General features: G+C 38.0%; 1 protein-coding gene across 1 annotated transcript in view; it reads right to left on the bottom strand.

The window, feature by feature from the left end:
* Positions 1-6,568: 6,568 nt before the first annotated feature.
* Positions 6,569-20,760, bottom strand: part of gbe1b (glucan (1,4-alpha-), branching enzyme 1b) — a 167,279-nt gene continuing 153,087 nt past the window's right edge. Inside the window, exon 16 of the mRNA XM_084717393.1 lies at positions 6,569-7,271. Coding sequence (XP_084573519.1) covers positions 7,209-7,271 — 63 coding nt within the window. The 3' untranslated portion in view covers positions 6,569-7,208. The remainder of the gene's footprint in view (positions 7,272-20,760) is intronic.

The following is a 20,760-nucleotide window of genomic DNA, read 5'->3' as shown; positions in this document are numbered from 1 at the left end:
CATCCTGACTTGTGCAGTCTCATGGGTCAGACTGTGAAAACATTCTCTTTGTGCATGTCATACCCCCAATTCTGACTTTGACAATATTGCATTCTGCGCGATCTTCCCTCTGGGCATTTCTATCCTTGTGAGCCATAAGATATATAAAAAGACAAACTGTTACAACACAGAATACACTCTGTGCTTTCAGGCTTTAATGGAATCTTCTCATGTACAACCCCACAAACTGTATACATCCTGCATATTTAATGGAATACATATCTACAGGGGCTGCACTCAACAACATAAACACCTGTAAAATTCAATAACATCTACTGGGAAGCTCGCACTTCAGTTTTTGTAGCAACTGTTTGAAAGCAGTGTTGTTTTTCAGCCCAACCTCATCAGAAAAACTGCTGTATGTCCCTTGTGCAAGCAGCTGTATTCATGTTTGTTGTCAGACAGCGACCTCTAGAGGCCGTAGTAATAATGACTGCAGCAACAGTAATGTGGTGTTGAAATAATAGGAAAAAATAGTTCCAAACAGAAAGGGTTCTACTTCTACAACTATCTATGAAAGGTTTCACCCACAACTTCCCGTGAGAGGTTCTACAGCAAACCCTTCTATGGTGTAATAGTTCTACTCAGAACCCTCTCTGGGAGTTCTATCCAGAGCCGTTCTGGCCTGAAAGGGTGTTAACAAGAACCCATCCAAGGGTTTTATATTCCAGCGGATTTACCTATAACACACTCATGGTGTTCTACCAGGAACCTTTTTCACATTCCAGGTGTTTTATCAAGATACCATCCAGGATTTCTATTGAGAACCCTATTATATTATGAGATTCTGCAATACCGTTTTCCTCGACCTTCAATCTGCACGAGGATGAGTAGATGATGACTGAATTTTCATTTAACTACAAGTAAAACTACTGGTGTTGAAATTGAAAAGGGGTTTCTGTTTCTTCAAATCTTCGGTCTAAATTATTCACCACCCCTGTGCTGTTCTGCTCAGAGCTCATGGTCACCTCTCCAAACCTGCAGCTGCTTCATCTTTTTCTTTTTTAACTTCATTACATTCATTTCAGTAGTTGTAATTACTTACTTCCATTTCTGAGTGTGACCAAGACATCATGTAACATACTCATAGACCATAATCTTTTCCTAAACCTAAGTTTGCTGCCTAAATCTAACCAAACTCTAACATCACATGACATACTCGAGGTGTGGTGCGCCTGTCACTGTCACTATGTCATTTTGGGAGTCAATCAGCCTATTCTGTTGTTTGGGTATGAGGTTTTGGATATTACTCTGTAAGTAAGTTCTGAGGCCATAGTTTGCAGGGGTGTTGCTTTATTCTGTAAAGTATTTCTGTTATTTTGTCCACAGTGTGAGCACATTTGCATGGTAATTGGATTGGACTGCATTATATTGTACAAGCCGTCCCCTGTGGTAGCACATGAATATTATAAAATAACTCAGGGCCATTTAAGGAAAAGGCCAGAGGGTTTATTGAGAGGTAGGGAACTGTTATTTTTGGCATTTGCCTTTATTACTGTAGCTACTTGAGAGACTGAAAAGTTTTCATGAGGCTCGTCATGCAGCTTCAAAACCCGCACCTAAACCGACACCCAGGGACCAGATAATGAAAATGTACGGGGTGTGAACCAGCAGCAGAAAAACCAGGGATAAAAAAAAGTAAAAATAGAGAAAGAAGAAGAAGAAGAAAAAAATCTTCTGAACAGCACAAAAATTGAGCCTCAGAAATTACCCCTGAATTGAATCAGCACCTTTGCGAAACAGCCCCGACACAAGCGACACTGTGATCCCCCAGAACCGCTTTTCATGGTGCAGCTGCTGTTAAAGAAGCTGCTTGTATCGATGCCACAAAGACACATAATCTGGTGTAAGTAGCACAAAGTGTGGATGCCCAGGAAAATGGAAATGTAAGTATTATGGTCTGATGAGTTGTCTTTCATCCCCCTTACATCATGTTGTGGGAATCACTGAGGCGATTGCTCCGTACAGTCCCGTAACAACATTTCACAGCTTTCCTGGTAACCAAATGGAAACTGAAACTTTATGTTTTAACGCAGAGTGCAAAGAAGATTCACCCTTTTGTCATCCCAAAGATTTCAGGGCTTTTCTTATTGAAGTCTGGTCCAGTATTCTGCTACACACAGTTCACAGGAGCTGAATATGACGACATTTCAAGGAGGTTTAAAGCTGCTCTGAAAGGAAAAAGTAAAGTTTCTTTTTTCATATATTGTATTGCATCGGTCCCCTTGGCTTGTTCACCACAGTATGTTAACATGATCGACACTGTGTTATTCTTTATAACTCATGTTTCTTAGCAAAAAAACTGAAGTATCAAAGTTTAAATTGCACATAAAAAGGTCAAAATCAGTGCTTAACTTTTGTCTCCTTCTCATAGTGAGATTTATTACACAAACACTGTTGACATTTGTTTATGATGTACGCCTACAGTTTTCTGTCATGCTGTAGTGTATTACATTGCTACTGTTGCTCCGTCCTGCAGTTCTGAGAAACCGTCATTGCTAGTTGATGTAAAAAGACATCATGACTGTTATGCCAACACAAAAATGGCACCATAGAATTAATGCCACTGAGCCTTGCTTCCAACCCAGTGGCCACTCGTGGTATTACAGCCCAAAAACGATTTGCACATAACCCTTCATTATAAAAGGGAGGTCTGTAAAACTGTTGACAGGACACCTTGAACTGCAAACAGGGTCAATTATGACTATTTATTATAAAATTTTGATTCATGGATGTATTAAATTTGTAAAACTTTCCGAGCTGAGAAAAGCAATTTTAAAATCTGTAATGTCATCAGAGCTTTAAGTCTATTGGGGCTTTTCCACTGGCACTTTTGGCCGCACCAAGTCAAACTGTACCACACTGATTCGCATTTCCATTACCACTTTTATTGTGCTGAGCTGTGTCGAGCCAAGCCCAAGATGGACCTACTCTGGAGTGGGGCCAAAGTGAGCCCAACCCGCCTCCAAGCGGGCTGCGGTCACGTCTTGCCAACCGTGGTCAACCCGTGATAACAAGCGAGTGTTGTGATCCTCAGCTCATGTGCTTGCAGGAGAGAGAAAGACATTTTTAAAAGTCTCTTTATATTCAGCTCCCAGTACTTTTGTAGCTTCTAACCGAATCTCTGTGGTTAGTTTCTCCCCTGTGTATGAAAACATTTCCTGATTGTGCTGTTTCATAATGAAAGCATTTAAATAACAATAGGGGCCTTTTATTATTGAGAATTTAAGCAAAAGTGTGTTTATCCCAGAGATGTATAAAAACGGTTTATTTAGTGATTTAAAGCTGCATGACTTGAGCTCATCATCTTCAGTTAAAAGACACACCTTAAAGCAGGCAGCCCTGTTGTAATGGAAATGCAAACCCCTGCGGTGCTGGGCTGATGGGCCCAGTCAACCCAAGTCAAGTCAGGTCAGCTCATTTGTATGGAAAAGGCCATATGGGCTGAAAGGAAACTTGCAGGTGGGTGAAGTGGTAGAAACACTACTACGCATATTCAGTGGCCTGCAGAAGTGTCGTAGTGGGGCATAAGTGGGACTGAGAACCCTGAAGCCCAATAGGAGATGGGCCATCAAAAAGTTTTGAAAGAAAAGTTGTCATAACTAAAAACTGGTTAAATAAACTAGTTAAGAGACTGACCTTAGTATTAAAAAAAACTGCGGAGGCTCTCTAAGTTTACACCCATCTCACCCCCTACAAAAGGCACAAAATGGTTTGATCCACCCTGCACTACGATTCATCTCTTAACACGACTAATTGAGCAGAATGACTGCTGATGCTGAAGCAGCTCTAAAGGTAAAATGACAGGAGTTTGGTTGGATTTCTCATCAGAAAAGGATGTCTGACAGCAAAGTTAAGTGTCTCTTCTTGTTGGCTATAAGCAGCCTCGTACATACTTACGATGTCCACATATGTAGGATGAAAAAAAACATCCCAAATTAGAATGAACTCTCTGACTAACAAGACCAATACACTCTGGAAGATGCTGAAGCTCCTGTGTTTCTATTAGTGTGCGATGGAACAGAATCAGTAGTCAGACTGCACATCCATTTCATCCACATTACTCTTGTGTCTCGACAGGCACTGATATATTATCATTAGTAATAATGAAGGAAATATGCTGCAATAGTTACTGTGTATCAGACATCAATTTTACTTCTGAGAACAAATGCAGACAATTCATTTTGGCAGTGGTAAAATGACAATGACACTGGGTCAGATGAGGGATGATTAAACACTCACAGTCTCACAACCTCGTAGATGGAGATGTATGCAGCAGAGTGATCGTCGCTCTGCTTTTCAATATGTGGAAAAAGGCAATTTTTTAGTGCTTTTTATAAAAATAAATGACATGTTCATGATACTTTTGGCTAAACACAGGAAGACAGTCCTGAATATAAATTTGTTTTCCTTAGCTGCAGGGGAGGCAGATCAAAACCTGCCATATGCTACAATACACTGCTTAAATGGCTGAGAATCTGCACTAATGCAGTAGGTGTGGATCACAGAATTACAGTATCCATGGCAGTAAATCAAGGCATTAGCTTTTATCTAGGATGCCCAAAATCAGCTCTTGTTTCACTCATAACAGCGCTGCTTTGATAAAACGTGCAGAGAACACTGAAAATTATCCAAAAGACATCCATTCATATGGCAGCGAGGGACTCTTAGGAGGAGGATGGAAACCAAAAGCACATAAGGGATGAAAACACATCAATTATCACAGTCATTTGCAAAATATACCCTCAAAAGATGAAACCTCTTGTGTGAAAGACCATTTTAATGACGTGTTGCCTGAGTGAGCGAGTTCAGCAGTCAGAAAAACAGTCACCTATCATCAGTGATGTTGTTCAGTTCGTACACATTTTAGTTAATCAATAACCTCCTCACATAACAGCTATGGGGGGAGGGGGGGGTGAGTGTTGCAGCTGTTCTTTGAGATGTTCAATCATCGGGTGTGTTGAGACAAAAGTCACAAAAAGTCAGAGCTAATTGGAGGAGGCACATGTCGTTCTCTATGTGAATTAAGGTTGTTTCTCCATTTCTCTGGAACGTCTGCATTAATCTCAGCGGGATGCTACAATAGCTAATGAACACGGTGCACACAAATCACAATGTCTTAAGGTAGTCGGGTGTGTGAGTCATACTGTACCTGGAAAAATTGTTTTCTCCCACACAGAAAATGATGTGTTGATAATCTGTATCAACTTTTTTTGTAGATTGTAGCAGAGTTTGAAGAGTTGCAGTGAAATTCACAACATGAACTACTTTAATGTGACTGGCAACACTTTATATGAAGGTGTGTACATAAGACGACCATTACAGTGTTATAACTATGTCCTGACACCTGTAATAAACCCTTGAAGAATGACTGTTGTTGTTAACTGTTATTTGGTCAATCATGTTGCTGTTGATACTTTATTTGAAGGGGTGTGCATAAGACAGTCATTAAATTGTCATAACTACGTCATGACAACTATTATAAACATGAAGGAGGCTTGATGAATTTTTAGGACTGTTGTCAAGTGTTATTCTATCAGTTATGTCATTTTTAAAGCTTTACTTGAATGAGTGTGCATAAGACTGTCATTTCACTATCATAAACACGAGGGAGCCTTTATGAATGTTTACGATTGTTGTCATTAATTGCCATTTGCTCTGTGGCCAGTTTGAATGGGAATATAGTACCGAGGTGGTTTTCTTGCTGGGTTTGGCTTCTAGCACCCCGGGGCTGAGTCAGTTAAAAAGGTGGCTAGCTCTACAGCTAACTGAGCTAACTAGCTAACGCCAGCTACAGATAACAACAGACAGCGGTTAGCGGACAGCCAGTTTCAAACCAACCACATATGACAGGTTAATGTCATGTTAAAACATAAAGCTAAACAGTTTCTTCAAGTTTCATAATGTCAGATAGTCATAACAAAGACATTATTGGCTTGATTAATGTCAGGTTGTAACAAAAACAATGTCAGGTTATGTTGTCTTGGTTAATGTCAGTTGTCATAACAAAGACACTATTGGCTTGATTGATGTCAAGTCATAACAAAGACATTAAGCCTTGTTAAAGTCAAGTTGTCATAACAAAGACATCTCAAACAATCAATCAACGACTAAGTCAACTTTTCTTTAAAAATTACATAACTGACCCAATCACACCTAAAGACAACAGTCATTAACATTCATAAAGACCCCCTCATGTTCATGACAGGTGTCACAACATTGTTATGACAGTGTAATGACATCCCTTCAAATAAGGTGTTATCATGTGATCTACTTCAGAACAAAGCATTTCTTTGTGCAAAAACCTGGAAAAAACTGTAATTCAGCTAAAAATGTTACTTGGCCATTATGCAACACGCTGTGAACAACCCAAATTAGGTGATTTTATCACTTTGCTTTAGCTGCAAATTACTGGCTTAATAACAGCGCCATAAATAACCACATAAATGCTCCCAGCAGCTGCATAAATTCAAACATTACAACACAACTGTTTTAAACACCCATTAAAACTATAATAATTCACAGCAGCTTATTACTTTGTGCAAATTACAGTGTTTTTATGCGTACAACATCCCACAATGCAAATTAACAAAGATAGATCACCAGTGATTGGATACCTGGACGTTTTGTATAACAAGTGCTGGTAATACTGTAAATTTCTTTGTGTCTGTGACACCATAACATTAAATGTATTTAAATACAAAATAATCAAACCAAGTAAAATGTATTTCAACATAACAAATATTCATTTTCTCTGAGCGTTTATCATGTTTGAATGGCTGCAGTGTCGCCTCACTCTGCCACAGTCTCCGGTCATGTGTTTCAGATGACACGCCAAATTCAACAGAGCCTATAAATGGCTGCTGGCTAGTGGTGGATGGACTCGGCAGGGTTTTAAGTTTTAGCATCTAGCTGCTGGTTAGGTTGGACGCTTCCCAAATGGAGCAATCTGTAGTAAATGGGGTTACACAGCATCTAAGGTTGCAGATGGTGTTTGAAAGCACACAGGCTCACAATGCTTTTTTTCCCATTTAGAAAAAGACTTGAGCTCAAAAAAGTGGGTTTGGGTGGTGTGCAAGGTTGACATTTTAAGATGAAGGTGATTGTTAACACTCAGTTTGAGGTTGGAATCCATTCTCGATCCTGGTCTCTGTGGAGACAATCATCCTCTAATAACAGTAATCTATCTCCTCGTTGGCCAGGACAATAGCTGTTCTGCAGGGGATGTAGACCTGAGAGAGACAGAGACAAAGGGAGGGGGGAAAGTAGGGAGAAAAGTGAGATGACAATTGAAGATTAATGATGTTAACGAGAACAACGATTTTTGGAGAAAACCGAATCTTCAAGTTTATGCTTTTCTAAAACTCAGACATGGAGGTATTGGCGATCGCTCCTCACAATCAAGGTCGACATGACGGTTAAATGAAGAGGAGGAGAGGAGAGGAGGAGAAGACGGGGAGGGGTGTGTTCAGAGGGATATTCAGATCTGAGCAGAAAAGTAACTCTTCAGAGGAGACGGTGCACAAACACCACAGCCTTGATCGAAGAGGGCCGTCAAGGTTAGAGAGGTGTAATCAAAGTGTGACAGAGTTGCAGCCGCGTTAAGACCTCTGGGTGGCACTGGAGTCAGCAGATCTGCGCGAGGAGAGGAGTCACAACTGCTTAAAGTTGAGCCTGTGAGCTGCTGCTGCTGTGGCATTTCATTTTAAGCTTTGAGCTGAGGAGAATACACATCCTGACATAGTTGGTGCTGCAAAATGTCTTGATCTGTGATGTCTTAGATTCAGATCATTAAAGGGGCAGTTTGGATCAATAGTGTATTAGCTGCAGCGGTTGCAGGTTGACACGCCCCCAGTTTGGAGAAGCAGAGAGGAGGACCAGCACTGAAGCTAAGCAATCTTTGGAGATTTTCAAATTCAGAATATGCGTCTCAGTTTGGGGTTTTTAATTGCAGTTTGTGACACTCTGGCCTCTTCCCTGTTTACAGTCAGCTCTGTGCTGTAAACAAACCAACTGGCCAACGGTTTGCAATGCTGGAGAAAAGATGTGTGCACAAAAGAAAATCCCAAATTTTTGGTTGAAGGGAGAAACAGACTTACTTTTCAACATCATTTTAAACATTTGATCTCAACAGATTTTCGGATCTGCAAATATATCACAGTAGTGACCTTTTGAAGATGGTGATTAAATCAGTGAAAGAGGAAGGATGAGTTTTCAATCAAACAAGTCTGACAACGGTGAAAAACTTTGACAAAATACTATTTTGACTCAAATTAGCATCCATAATCGGAGTACGCAGGGCTGCTTGTAAACAGGAATATCAGAGGAATATTCATTTTCATCAGCCATGTAAACAGCTTATGTGGAATGTGTGATGGAGGTCTAGAGTGGCTAGCTAGTCAGCTGCTACTAACTAGCTAGTCTAAAGAAATTTACTAACTAGCATGCCTAAAGACAATTTGAAAAGCCAATAATGGAGGTCTTCAAGAAACATTTCTGAGCAGAAAGCCACAGGTAGGGTAGCAAACACGATCAGATGATCAATCATGTTTTCTCATGTGATTTTTTTTTCTGCCACAGAACAACTCCTCGCCGGAAACGTAGCTGCTAACTGGCTAAGTTAGCTTTTCAGGGAGCAGCTCTGCTGTGAAGAGCACAGGATGACGCCGTAGAAATGTTACAGAAACTGGGACTTTTTATTTCTTTCCTGTGGCAGCAAACACAACATGAAGCCTTTCAGTAACAACCACACTGCGATCTGAGCTGATCTACAAACTTTATGGCTGACTGAAGCAAATTAACTTGACTAGTGTTTTCACACATTAATTCAAACTCAAATATAATGGATATAATCAATATATTGCCCAGTCCTAGTTTAAGTGTAGCTAACATTTAAAATATTTTCACTGCTTTGCTTTGCTGTCAGACGGCCTCTTCTGATAGGAAACTACCGTTATATAAGGCAAATATCGCTCTCTACAAACCAACCAAACTCCATTGGCGAAATCACTAATTTTACTGCTCAGAACACAGGAGTTGTTGGCCTACGTCTGCCTCGATTGGTGAGTTTGTTTGTGTTATTGTGTGACTTTGCTGTGTCTTAAAAGGATAGCTTGGATTAACCAAAGTCACACAATAACACAGACAAACTAACAGTTTGAAGAAGAGGCAATCCAGCAACTGCCGTGTTCTCAAAAGTAAAATTATTCATTTTGCCCACGGAGTTTGGTTGGCTTGGGGAGAGTGATATTTGGGGAATACATAACAACAGATTGCTGTCGGCAAAGTCCGTCTGACAAACTAAGCAGTGAAAATATTCTGGAGATTTGCTGGTCTACCACTGCTTCAGTCTGTTGGTTTGTTTGTGTTACTGTGCAACCCTGATGAATATGAAATATTCTTTTAAAACACAGAAGTGACACAACAACTAGCTAGCAGATCGAAGCAGTGGCAGACCAGAAACTCCTGAGAAGTAAAACTACTTATTTCCCCTGTGGAGTTTGGTTGGTTTGAGTTATATTTTGCTCATATAATATAATATAATATAATAATATAATAATATATATTTTGGCTTAGGCAAAGCAGTGCAAATATTCTAAATGTAGTGTACACTTAAACTGGCATTGAAGTGGTTAAAATACATTTTGCTGCTGACCCTGTCCACAGCAGGACATTACTTAGCTTCCTGCACTGGTGCTCCTCTCTGCTTCTCCAAACTGGGGGACATCCTCCATCTACTGCAGGTAAAAAACTGACTATTAAATTAGTAGCTCACACAACCCCACATCAAATAATCCGAACGATCCCTTTAACCTCCCACTGCTTTCAAAGCTTGTGCATTCAGGCGACCCCTGAATGAGCAATATATCAAAAAGTGTGGGTGCAAAAAAAAAAGGAGGAGGATCCTAATTTTTAATTCTGAGCTCTCCAATCAATGCAATAACTGCGTGTTTCATCATCTCTATCTATTGGCTGAGCTTCAACTGTAAATTTGTGATTCTGTGAAGATACAATCTGCCAGTGGGCATACGCCGAGCTAAAAGAATCTCCCGAGTTTTGGTGGACTGAAGAAAAAAACATGTCAGCAAAAAATAAGCACACGATGAAAAAAAAAAAAAAAAAGAAGAAGCAGGAACCGAGCCTGGAAATGTCAGATTCCTTATATATACAGTACAAAGAAATCTTAGTGAGGGTGTTAGTTTGGAGCGGTGTAGCTAATAAAGTCTTTGATCAATCCTTTTGATATTCACAGTGTCGTTTGGAGGCAAGAAGCCACCGTGTACCATTAGTCATTTCAGATTTATGCCAAAGGAAAAGCCGAGCAGACATAAATGATGCTGTATTTCCCCACAGAAAAGTGAAAAAGAGAGCAGAGCTGTAAACAATTCAATCACCCCCTGAACTCTTCAAGCCGCCCCTCGGCATCAGTGGATCTGAGCTCGCTGTGGATGTGTTTCTTTGGCAACAGTTTGTCACCGAGGGAGTCGAGCAGCCCGACGCTGAAACACTGACACAGACATTGGTGACTAATTAAACAGTCACAGTGGGAGAGTTTCATGCAGAAGCACCGCGGAGAGAGAAGGGAAGGCAGGCAGAATGAATCACTGCACCTGTTTAGACAAAAGCTACCACTGCGCCTAACCTGGAATATGTCAACAGCTTTTATTTCCACCAAATATGTCGCAATAGTGACAAATTCTGAATCAATCTGCGAACAAAAGAGCTGCACAAAGTCCCGAGTGTTGGCACAGCAATTAGTGGGAGACATTCTAATTAACATATTACATGTTACAACGTGACGGCGTCGAGAAGTAGAGATCCCAGATTACACATTCACACCTATAATTCAGACTCAGTTAGAAGAAGGGATCAAATAGTTCCTGTTATGTTACGTTTTAGTCAGAAACGCTCTCATCACACCGAGCTAAGAGAGCCGAGGTGTGACGCCGTTCAGCTCAGAGTCACCTGATCACGAATGAATGAATGAATAAACTGGATCAGGGGTCTTCACCGTTTTGTTTTAGGCCATGGACCCCTGAGCTGATGGAGCAGGGACCCCCTTCACCTTTTGTTGCACTGAATATTTTCAGGTCTTTTCTTGTTTTTGCTTAACTATGGGTGTAATGTTAGATAAGGTTACAGGTAACTGAGATTATATAGTATACTGAATATAATCTATAATTAGATTGTAATTAGAATATTTTATTGAATATGGGGGAGGCAAAGGGGTGTAACCTTAAAGACTGAGAGGGGACAGACAAGAGCTCTTCTTAGGTAGTTGATGAGCTGGATAATTCTTATTTATTCTTTTATTTTTTCTCTGTTAAAATGATCTTTGTATATGTCCACATAGAGGCTGTTGATTTGCTGTCATGCTCTAACCTCCAGTATTGAAAAATCAAATAAAAACTTGATTTAAAATAATAATGATAATAATAATAACATACAAAAACAAATGCTAACATTGAACCCCACACCCAGCCTTAGGCAACCCAGTCCCCTACCAATTTGGCTTTAGCAGATTGCAATCGAGAAGAAAATAATTCACAGAGGAAAAAGAAGAGATAAAATAAAAAAAATAAATAGAAAAGAAATTAATTAATTAAAAAGCAAGAAATAAAATACTGCGCATGATTGCACGAGGATTCATGAGTAGCTTTTTTGTCAGTGTTACGTGGATTAATAGAATTTTCTTTTAAAATAACAAATAGGCCAACTTGTCTCTGCTGATAATATATCAGATTCATGTTAATGTGTATTTTCAGATATAGTTTAATTTTTGGAAAAAAAGAAAAAACAATCAAACCTGTTCAAACAATAACGATCTCTCAGGGACGAAATGACAACAAAGAGACACTAAACTACACAGAGATGCAAAACAACCACAGAAAAGATGAAAAATTACCTCAGAGACACCAAACAACTGCAAAGAGACACACAACTGTAAATGACACGTCTGTTGAGAATGTTCTGTCTCTTTCAGGCTGATGTCTTGTACCTGTGTAGGAGGGATGGATGACCTTCATATCTGTGTCATAGGGCTCATTTTGTCTCATAATTCAGTTACAAACAGCTGCTTTTCATTCATATAGTGTCACATTAGAAAAGCCTTTGCATTTCTGATGAACCTATGTTGTGGTCTCATTTAAATCACACATCCAGTCACCCAGTGTTAATACACATTTCTCAGCCATAACGTCAGACACAATTATCACCAGTGTAACGCAAATTCTGCTGCCAACGTTTTCTGAAGGCTGTGAAAGGTTGTACATCAACAAACAACTCTGGTGTTCCAGCATGTGACTGTATTTGTCTGAATGTGTCCATAAAGCCTGTGCTGCTTCCTGATGAGTCATCTGGAGCAGGTCTGAACCACCTCTCAGGCAGACACTCACAGGCAACACGTCAGGTCCAAACAACAGCAGCTACTGTACAATTAACAGAACCTCTGCAAATCTGACATTTTGTCTAACCATGGTTTTGTAACCATGGTAATTTTGGTTAGAAAAAAGCCTTGAGCAGTCAATGTTTCATCCTAACTGAAGATGAGAAAAGTATATTACACAAGCATCCCGACTTCCCAAAATCTTAAATAAACTCTCCTAACTTAGGATAAACATTAAGATGTCTTAGTCTTCACTTTTCCTCCTGTAGTTGTAGCTAACAGCTGTGACTGCTAACAGTAATGTTTGCTAACATTAATGATTGCTAATAATAATGTTTGCTAACAGCAGCTAATGACAGTGTTCCCTGCCAGTAGTTAACAGTAATGTTTGCTAACAGTAGCTAACTGCAGTGTTCCCTAATAGTGGCTAACAGTAGGGTTTGCTAACAGTAATGATTGCTAATAGTAATGTTTGCTATCAGTAGCTAATGGCAGTGTTCCTAACAGTGGTTAACAGTAATGTTTGCAAATAGTAATGTTTGCTAACAGCAGCTAATAGCAGTGGTCGCTTTCAGAAATGTTTGCTAACAGTCACCCATAGCAGTGTTCTCTAATAGTGGCTAACCGTAGTGTTCGCTAACAGTAATATTTGCTTACAGTAATGATTGCTAACAGTTTGATAACAGTAGCTAATGGCAGTGTTCCCTAACACAACAGCTAACAGAAGTGTTTGCTCTAACAGTAGCTTAGCTGTTTTTTTTAATCTCCTGAGTTGTTAAGTTCCCAAACAAAGAATATTTTTGCGTTTCTCTACTGTACACATGACAACTAGATTGTGTTTTTTAATATAATTCTACTCATTTTATGTGCGATTCTCTACAATAACATTTCAAATGTATTGATGATTTTGTATTGTTTGTATTTTAAGTTATGTGTGTGTGACACAAATAAGTAATAATCATAAATAAATGTTACAAACACCACTACGTCATCTATATATAAGTGCCCATCGTTGTTGCTCCATTTTTGTGTTTCAATTATAAAAAAAAAAATAATAATAATAATACAAAGCTGTTTGGCTTGGCAGGGTGAGAAAAATAGTGTCAGTTGCTAGGTAACAGACATAAAAGTTGATAAGCGATGCTGAATTGAGTATTTAGGATTTCCTAACCTGAGATAAGATGGGATGAAGTAAGATAAGATAGGGTTCCCAAAGTCAGAATTGCTTCTCCAATACCAAATTGCGAAATCCTGTCTTGAACGCTTCCTATCTTAACTTAAATCTTAAGTTTTCTGTTATCCTGCCTTAGAAGCCCATTAATTTGTTTTTGTATTGCTTGTACTGCATTAGGAGAAAGTTAGCCAAGGCCGTTTGTCCTTTTCTGAACTTCTTTTGTCTTACGGATGTTCTTGTTTCGCCCCGTATCACACTCTCATGTGAGAATTTGGATTTTCTACTCACTCACTCAAGTCCAGCCTTCGGGCTAATACTCAATCTGATCAATGTTCAAACACTCTGATGAAGGATTCATGAGATGCTTCGCAGGAATATATCACCCACTTGGTTTCTGTCTGTCTGTCTCCTGACCCGGGCTACAGGCGAGAGAGAGTGCAGCCCGACTATCCGCGCACTTAAAGTCTCCTGACATGTTTCTGCTCGGCTCCATTACTCACTTAACAAGTATCAACTCCCTTTAAGCACCTCTGAACATGCAGGCTGTTCTGTACTTTAGGCAGACTGAAGATCAGACTGGGTAACAACACAAACCTGACAAGGAGAGTTAACACAGTCAGGACTCAATTAAAGGATCATATCTGTTCCTCTTTATGACCTGACTCTTACTTTTGTTGGTTTAGCCCTCATTATCGTTATCACTTATTGGTTATGTGAACATTTTATTTAACTGCTGAAATTATATCAGCACGTTCACTTGCTAATCCATTGATTATTATGTTGTTATAACTGATAGGAATAATGATGAGCAGGCACTGGCACTGAATTTAATTATGATCAGTTTAATCCCACCTGACTAATATCACTAATTACAAAAATACTTGAACATTTAACTCGTGAGAAATTCAAAAAACTCTCTGGGTAACACTTGATATTAAGGTGCCTGTAATAATGTTCAGTCGTTGGTAGTAAGGCCCTTATAAGATGTTTATTAACATTAAAATCTGTTATTAGGACTATATAAGTGTTAATAATGAACATGTTTATTTTTTTTAATTATCAGCCACTGTTCAAAAACATTAAAACCCTGAAAATGATCATTAAAGCAATGATGGTTAACTGTTACAAGTGCATAATAAAGGGGTTATTAAGCACCTAATAAGCACTGTTCACACTGTTCACACTCAATAAAGGCAAATCTTATTTTACCTTACCTCTAAATTGTGTAGTTAACTTTAAATTAATGCATCATAAAGTATGTAGAAATCTTGCTTTATATTAGGGGGACTGTAATATTGTTTGTTAATTGGTAATAAGGTCCTTTTAAGATGCTTATTAAGATTAAAATGTGTTATTAGGACTATAAAAGTGTTAATGAACACATTTATTTTTTAAATTATCACACACTGTCCAGTAAACATTAAAAGCCTGAAAATGATAATTAAAATCCCCTATGGGGAATCAATAAAGTTAAATCTTATCTTAGTTTATCTTATCCCCAAAATTGCATAGTAAACTGTTAATTAATGCACAATTAAGTATATAAAAATCTCGGTAACACTTTACATTAAGGTGCCTGTAATAAGCTTTAGTTAATAGTTAAGGGCCTTATAAGATGCTTATTAATACCAATATGTGTTAATAAAAATATAAGTGTGTTAATAATAGCATTATAAACACATCTAAGATATTTAGAAGCACTTGTTAACAGTTTCTAGACTGCTAAAGAATGTTAATAAAAGCCTTATCAGTTTCTTATAATAGTTTATAACAGCATTACAAAAACATGTACTGAGTTTGACTCATTTACCTATTATATTGTTGTTACTCTACATTCTTTATTATGCATTAATTAGCAGTTAACTATGCAGCATTTAAGAATTAACAATGTTTAACACTTATTACAGGCAACTTAATATAAAGTGTTACCACAATACAAATAATTTGAAAGCAGAACTTTAAAATGGTGTTTTTAACAATAAAAGTGATGTCAGGATGATGTGATGAGCTTCATACACTGTAAACATAAACATTTTGGTTACTGTCAAATTGTCATAACTAAGACATCTCTAACAATGTCGGCACTGCATTCAAAATGACATAACTGACTGACAGTTGATGACAACAGTCATAAACATTCTTAAAGACCACTTCATGTTCATGACAGTGTAATGACAGTCTTATGCATGCCCCTTCAAATAATGTTACCAATTTTTTCCCCTTGTATTTTTTGCCACATATGAAAAGACTTAAAAGTGGTTTATTTGATAAATATAAGTGAATTATTCAAGCAGGATTTGTTGATTCAGGCCCAAGATTCGCTGTAACATGATCACTTGTTTTTTTTTTTTTTTTTTTTTACTTGTGTACATGTTTCATAGAGAATACACAGGGATGTAGTGTTAGTGTATATTTGTGTGTAAAGTGAAGCAGGTTGTCAGAATTCTGTCACAGTTTTATTCTGTTAGTTCAGACTTCAACATGAGGCCTCAGATGTTTCTGATGGAGACGTTCGTCTTTTGATCATTTGTCACGAGCCCGCTACGTCTCCCTCACTTCCATTTCTTCCTCACTTCAGCTTAATTTCTTTTTGTGAAACTGTCAAAGGAGACAACCTCTTTGATGCATGCAAAGTTTATCAAACGCTTTTGAATCGACTAATTATTCATCAGCGTTTCTCAGCTTTATGTGTTTGACGTTATAACATTCAAACAAAAACGTAAACGTGACAAAGTTAGACTAAAATACATTTTCTCACTCGGGAAATTGAGGTCCCTGGCTGTTTAAGTTTTTGTCTTGCTAAATGAATAAACTGTTATTGTTCAACAGCAGTAACTTTAGTTCTTGATGTGTGAGATTCTCATGAATTGCTCTGCTGAGTGTATCAAGTTGTCATTTCACTCACACTGCATAAAAAGAAAAGTGCATTTTTTTAAATCTATTTTATTCATATTCATGGCATAACTGTTGAAACATTCACTCTATTCATCACATTACCAAGGGTAAAATTAAAGTGCAGATTCTTTTGTTCGTACGTTACTAATAAAACTACGGAAGCCCTGAGAGGCAAGTAAGAAAAAAAAACATCTGGTGGTCCGTTTTCTGATCTTAATCATTTTCTCTCCTGTGTTTATGAACAGGTGAAAAAAAGGTTTGTCAGGATCATTTCCTAAGTTTATTTTTCAGATGTGAAAACAGAAGACAAACAAACAAACAAGAAGTTTTGTTTGTTGTTTGTTGTAAATCTTCTGCTGGCCACACGAGGCTGAAGTGCTCCACAAACCAATGTTCTAACAGGATTAAAAGCATTCATGCTTTTTTCCAGGTGAGTTTTAATTTTTCACGCACCATAAACACAAACTACATAAACTGTGTGTTAGCAAGTTATATAATGTAATTGTCATGTCTTATTTTTAACTAGAAATGAGTATATATGTATATTATACATGCATACACTTGCTTATTTAGGCATCCAGCAGTAGGACTGGGTATCGATTAATGATAATTGATATTAGTACCATTACCAGCATCCTTAAAGTTATACTTCATTCAATACCTTTTTTTCCTTCTTTTTATGAAGAACACTTACATAAATAGATTTTTTTTCTAGATCTGGGCAGCAGAAGGCTTGAATGCAGATAAATTTCGGTACTTCTTGGTACTGGGTTATTTTAATCAATACCTTAAAGGCACTGAGTACTGATACCCAGCCCTATCCAGCAGCATTAACTTTCATTAGGATTAGTGCTTCAGGCTACCTGATGAATGTACGTCCAGTATTCACTCTCTTTTAGATCTGTCTTTGGCCTCTTCTGTGCTCTTAGCCGACTGCTGAGAAAAATATCTGCCTCTTTAGCTGCTAAATGCTCCACTTTGTTCACCAGTTAGTCACTAGCTGTATCTCTCTGTTGTTCGGTGCTGGACAGGTTTGGTTTTAAGAGTTTTCTGACTAAGAAAACTGTTTTCTTTTGCAGCTAAGTTCAAAACAGTAAATTTACCAACCAGACAGCTAAACAATGAGCTAAATTCACTATAAAGCTCTTTAAGCATCAGATTTTGGTTATAATTCTCCATTGTTACTGTAAAATATGAGTTATTGACATTTAAGTTAGTAAATAAATAAGTAAATAATATAGACTCATCAAAAAACAATAGCTGCTCTATAGATATACAGATTAATACTTAGCTTAAAATAAACAAGTAAAATTAAATAAACTGATAAGTTATGTGTATTTCTTTCTTTCTTTTTAAAAACAAAGTGAGCTTGTATCTAAAGGGGACAAGGACAAACAAATAAAAGTTTTCAGGCACTTTAATGAGCCTCCCGTTGATGCTGCTGCAGGTGTGACTCCACCGACAGCCGTCAGGTTTCTCCACAGCACACATATATGCTGTATGGGGCTGAGATGTATCGGCGTTTCTTTGAGTTCTGTTTACCGTGTCAAACCTTTCCATCTCTCTCTCTCTCTCTGACAGTCACTGTTTCACTGACGACCGAGCTCCTGAAAAACTCCCGAGCCGGAAAATGTGTTGTGTTACTGTGACAACCGGCAAGCTGCTTTGACTTGCGTGAAAACGTGACATAAGACGTGTTTAATGTTGATGTCGCCAATGTGGTGGAACGTTGTTAAAAACAAACAATAAATTATATGACAATGATGCGATAACGGCGATGAGATAAATCTGGCAGCACCCTCGGCTCGACCTCGACACCTCAGGGTGCCGTGACACCCACTTTGGGAATCACTGGTCTATTTAATAGTTGCTGTTAAAACTAAATATCCTTTTCCATTGTGCTTAATCACAACCAAAAACTGATATTAGCATTTTAATTAGAAACAGTCACTGATATGGATCTGATCAATTACTAATCAAGAATAAATTCAGATTGTTTTACTTTAGACGTTGATGTTACTTTAACTACTCACTTACTTCACTACAATAACTGCTGCAACTGATTTTCTTTATTCTTATGTGTTTTATTCATTTTCAACTTGTCTATATAACTCATTGTAAATGAGGGCAACCTCACTGATTCTTTCATTTAAATAAAGGTTTGGAAATGAAAGCAAACTCACAGGTAGAATCAGCTGGATTTGTCTGTTTGCTGTTTGCAAACGCACCAGAAAGATAGTTGATCGTTGAGGCTCTCTCTGAGAATGTCAGCTACCAAGGTTTTGGGTCGGTAAAGGTTCCCAAGCGCAGCAAAATAATGACAAAATAAAGAAATACAGGCACAGGGCTGCAGGGTCTCTACAGATTCAGACACCAAGACACACTCATAAATGATGATTGAAAGGAATTATGTTCATTTAAGTTGTTATATTGTTTTTAAGGTAAATGTTGCAGATGTAAAATGTTATTAATGTGGAAATTTGGTACTCCCTCTCAATTAGGCACCTTTAGGAAAGTCCTAACTATAATAACTTTATGTTAAATAAATACCTTACTTATGCTTTATATATCAGTAATTATCAGTTAATATTAAGACCTTTTGGGTTGCCAGGTTTTGACACTTGTATTCTGTTTTTAGCTCTTTAATACATGAGGAAGACCACACTACTGGACCATGTGACCCTCTGGAAAAAAAGGTTCAGAGCATGATGCCCAAAAATGATTTAACAACTTGTCAACATCTAAAACTGCAGACTTGTTGGCTTAGTAGAAATTGAGAAACTCATGAAGCTTTATTAATCACTCTTTTAACATTTGTAACTACAGAACTGTTGACTTGAGAAACACCAGAAAAATGGATTCTTTTCACAAGTTAGCAACCCAAAAGTTGTTCTTATACGTGGCTCATGAATACATTTCTTTTTACCAAACCATTCTAAAGCAACTTATAAACCAGGGGTTCTCAAAGCGTGGCCCACGGGCCCTCTAAAACATTTTGTTTAAATTTTAATCATCTGTGGTCTATTTTAATACTTTCACTTTCAACAGCCAGTATTTTATACACTACTTAGTGGAAGTCGGGATTGAGAATTGATACTAAACCAGCAATCTATCCTGACTACTTAGTATCAAGATATCGACAGGGCAAAATGTTCAAAAGAGTGGGCTCAATTTTTTTTGTTAATGTTTTTTTGGATTATTCCTGAGTCATGAGATCCGACCATTTCCAATAATGACTGTACAGAGCATTGTAAAGTCCAAAATTCACAAGATGTTTTTATCAAATTAAGTTTTCTGCTTCAGTCCATAATTGTTGGTTTTTAGCCTTAAAAAAACATTTTCACTGAGGCAAATAAAAAACTTTGCTCTTGAGTTTTGCACATACTGTAAACAGGTTGGTCTAGCAGCAATCTAACAGCACCATAATTTACATTTACATAGTCACAATAACAAATATACTCAGTTTTTACTTTCTGTACTGTATCATTCAGTTCCCAGACATATTGCTTTAATTTTCATCCAATTGTGTTGAATAACAAAATGCCGAAGCATAACATTCATGACCTTATGATATTGTAGCCTGATAATCATTAATATGCTCCGTGTGGGAAGCATTCTCCATCATCAAATATATCTATGATACTGTAAGAACAGCTGAATTCAGGCACAGTGAACCACTTCAGCTTCCATGATCACTGCTCCTCCTGGTGGAGAGATAAACCACTGCAAATGGTTTCTACAAATGGTACTTAAGAGCGTTACAGATTGGCCTCAGGTTCTCTGCGTCATCGTGGGGGATCTCATTCCAGATGAGAACTCTGTGAGGTCACAGCGGGGCCCTGCCACGGAGGAACAGGAACTTTGCAGTGGCTGCATCTGTACTAAATTTAATGAAAATCCAGCTACATGCAAAAACTCAGGAAACCATTTATCTTGTTTCTTCTTCAAAAAGTAATAAAATAACTGTTCAATCTTTTTATGTCATGTCTTTATTTTTTGCACCAAACTATGGTGAGCAGCATCAATAAAGAATACCAGTAAAACGCAGTATCAGTATCGTTAGTGGTATCAATAAAATTTTAATGTGACCCATCCCTAATAGTGAGATACTGCCTCAAACTGCACCGTCAAACTGGTTGCATGGCGACCTATGACACCTCATGAGTGTCACAGGAATTATGTTCTGTCATCAATGCTAGTGCTGTTAGCTAAAGTTGGCAACTTGTCAGTTTAATGAAGAAGTGAGATCATACAAACTTTGTCGGGG

This window comes from Lutjanus erythropterus, chromosome 4, assembly GCF_056507025.1.
Source record: "Lutjanus erythropterus isolate fLutEry1 chromosome 4, fLutEry1.hap2, whole genome shotgun sequence".
In the NCBI taxonomy this organism is placed as follows: Eukaryota; Metazoa; Chordata; class Actinopteri; order Lutjaniformes; family Lutjanidae; genus Lutjanus; species Lutjanus erythropterus.
This window is presented reverse-complemented; position numbering and strand designations above follow the sequence as displayed.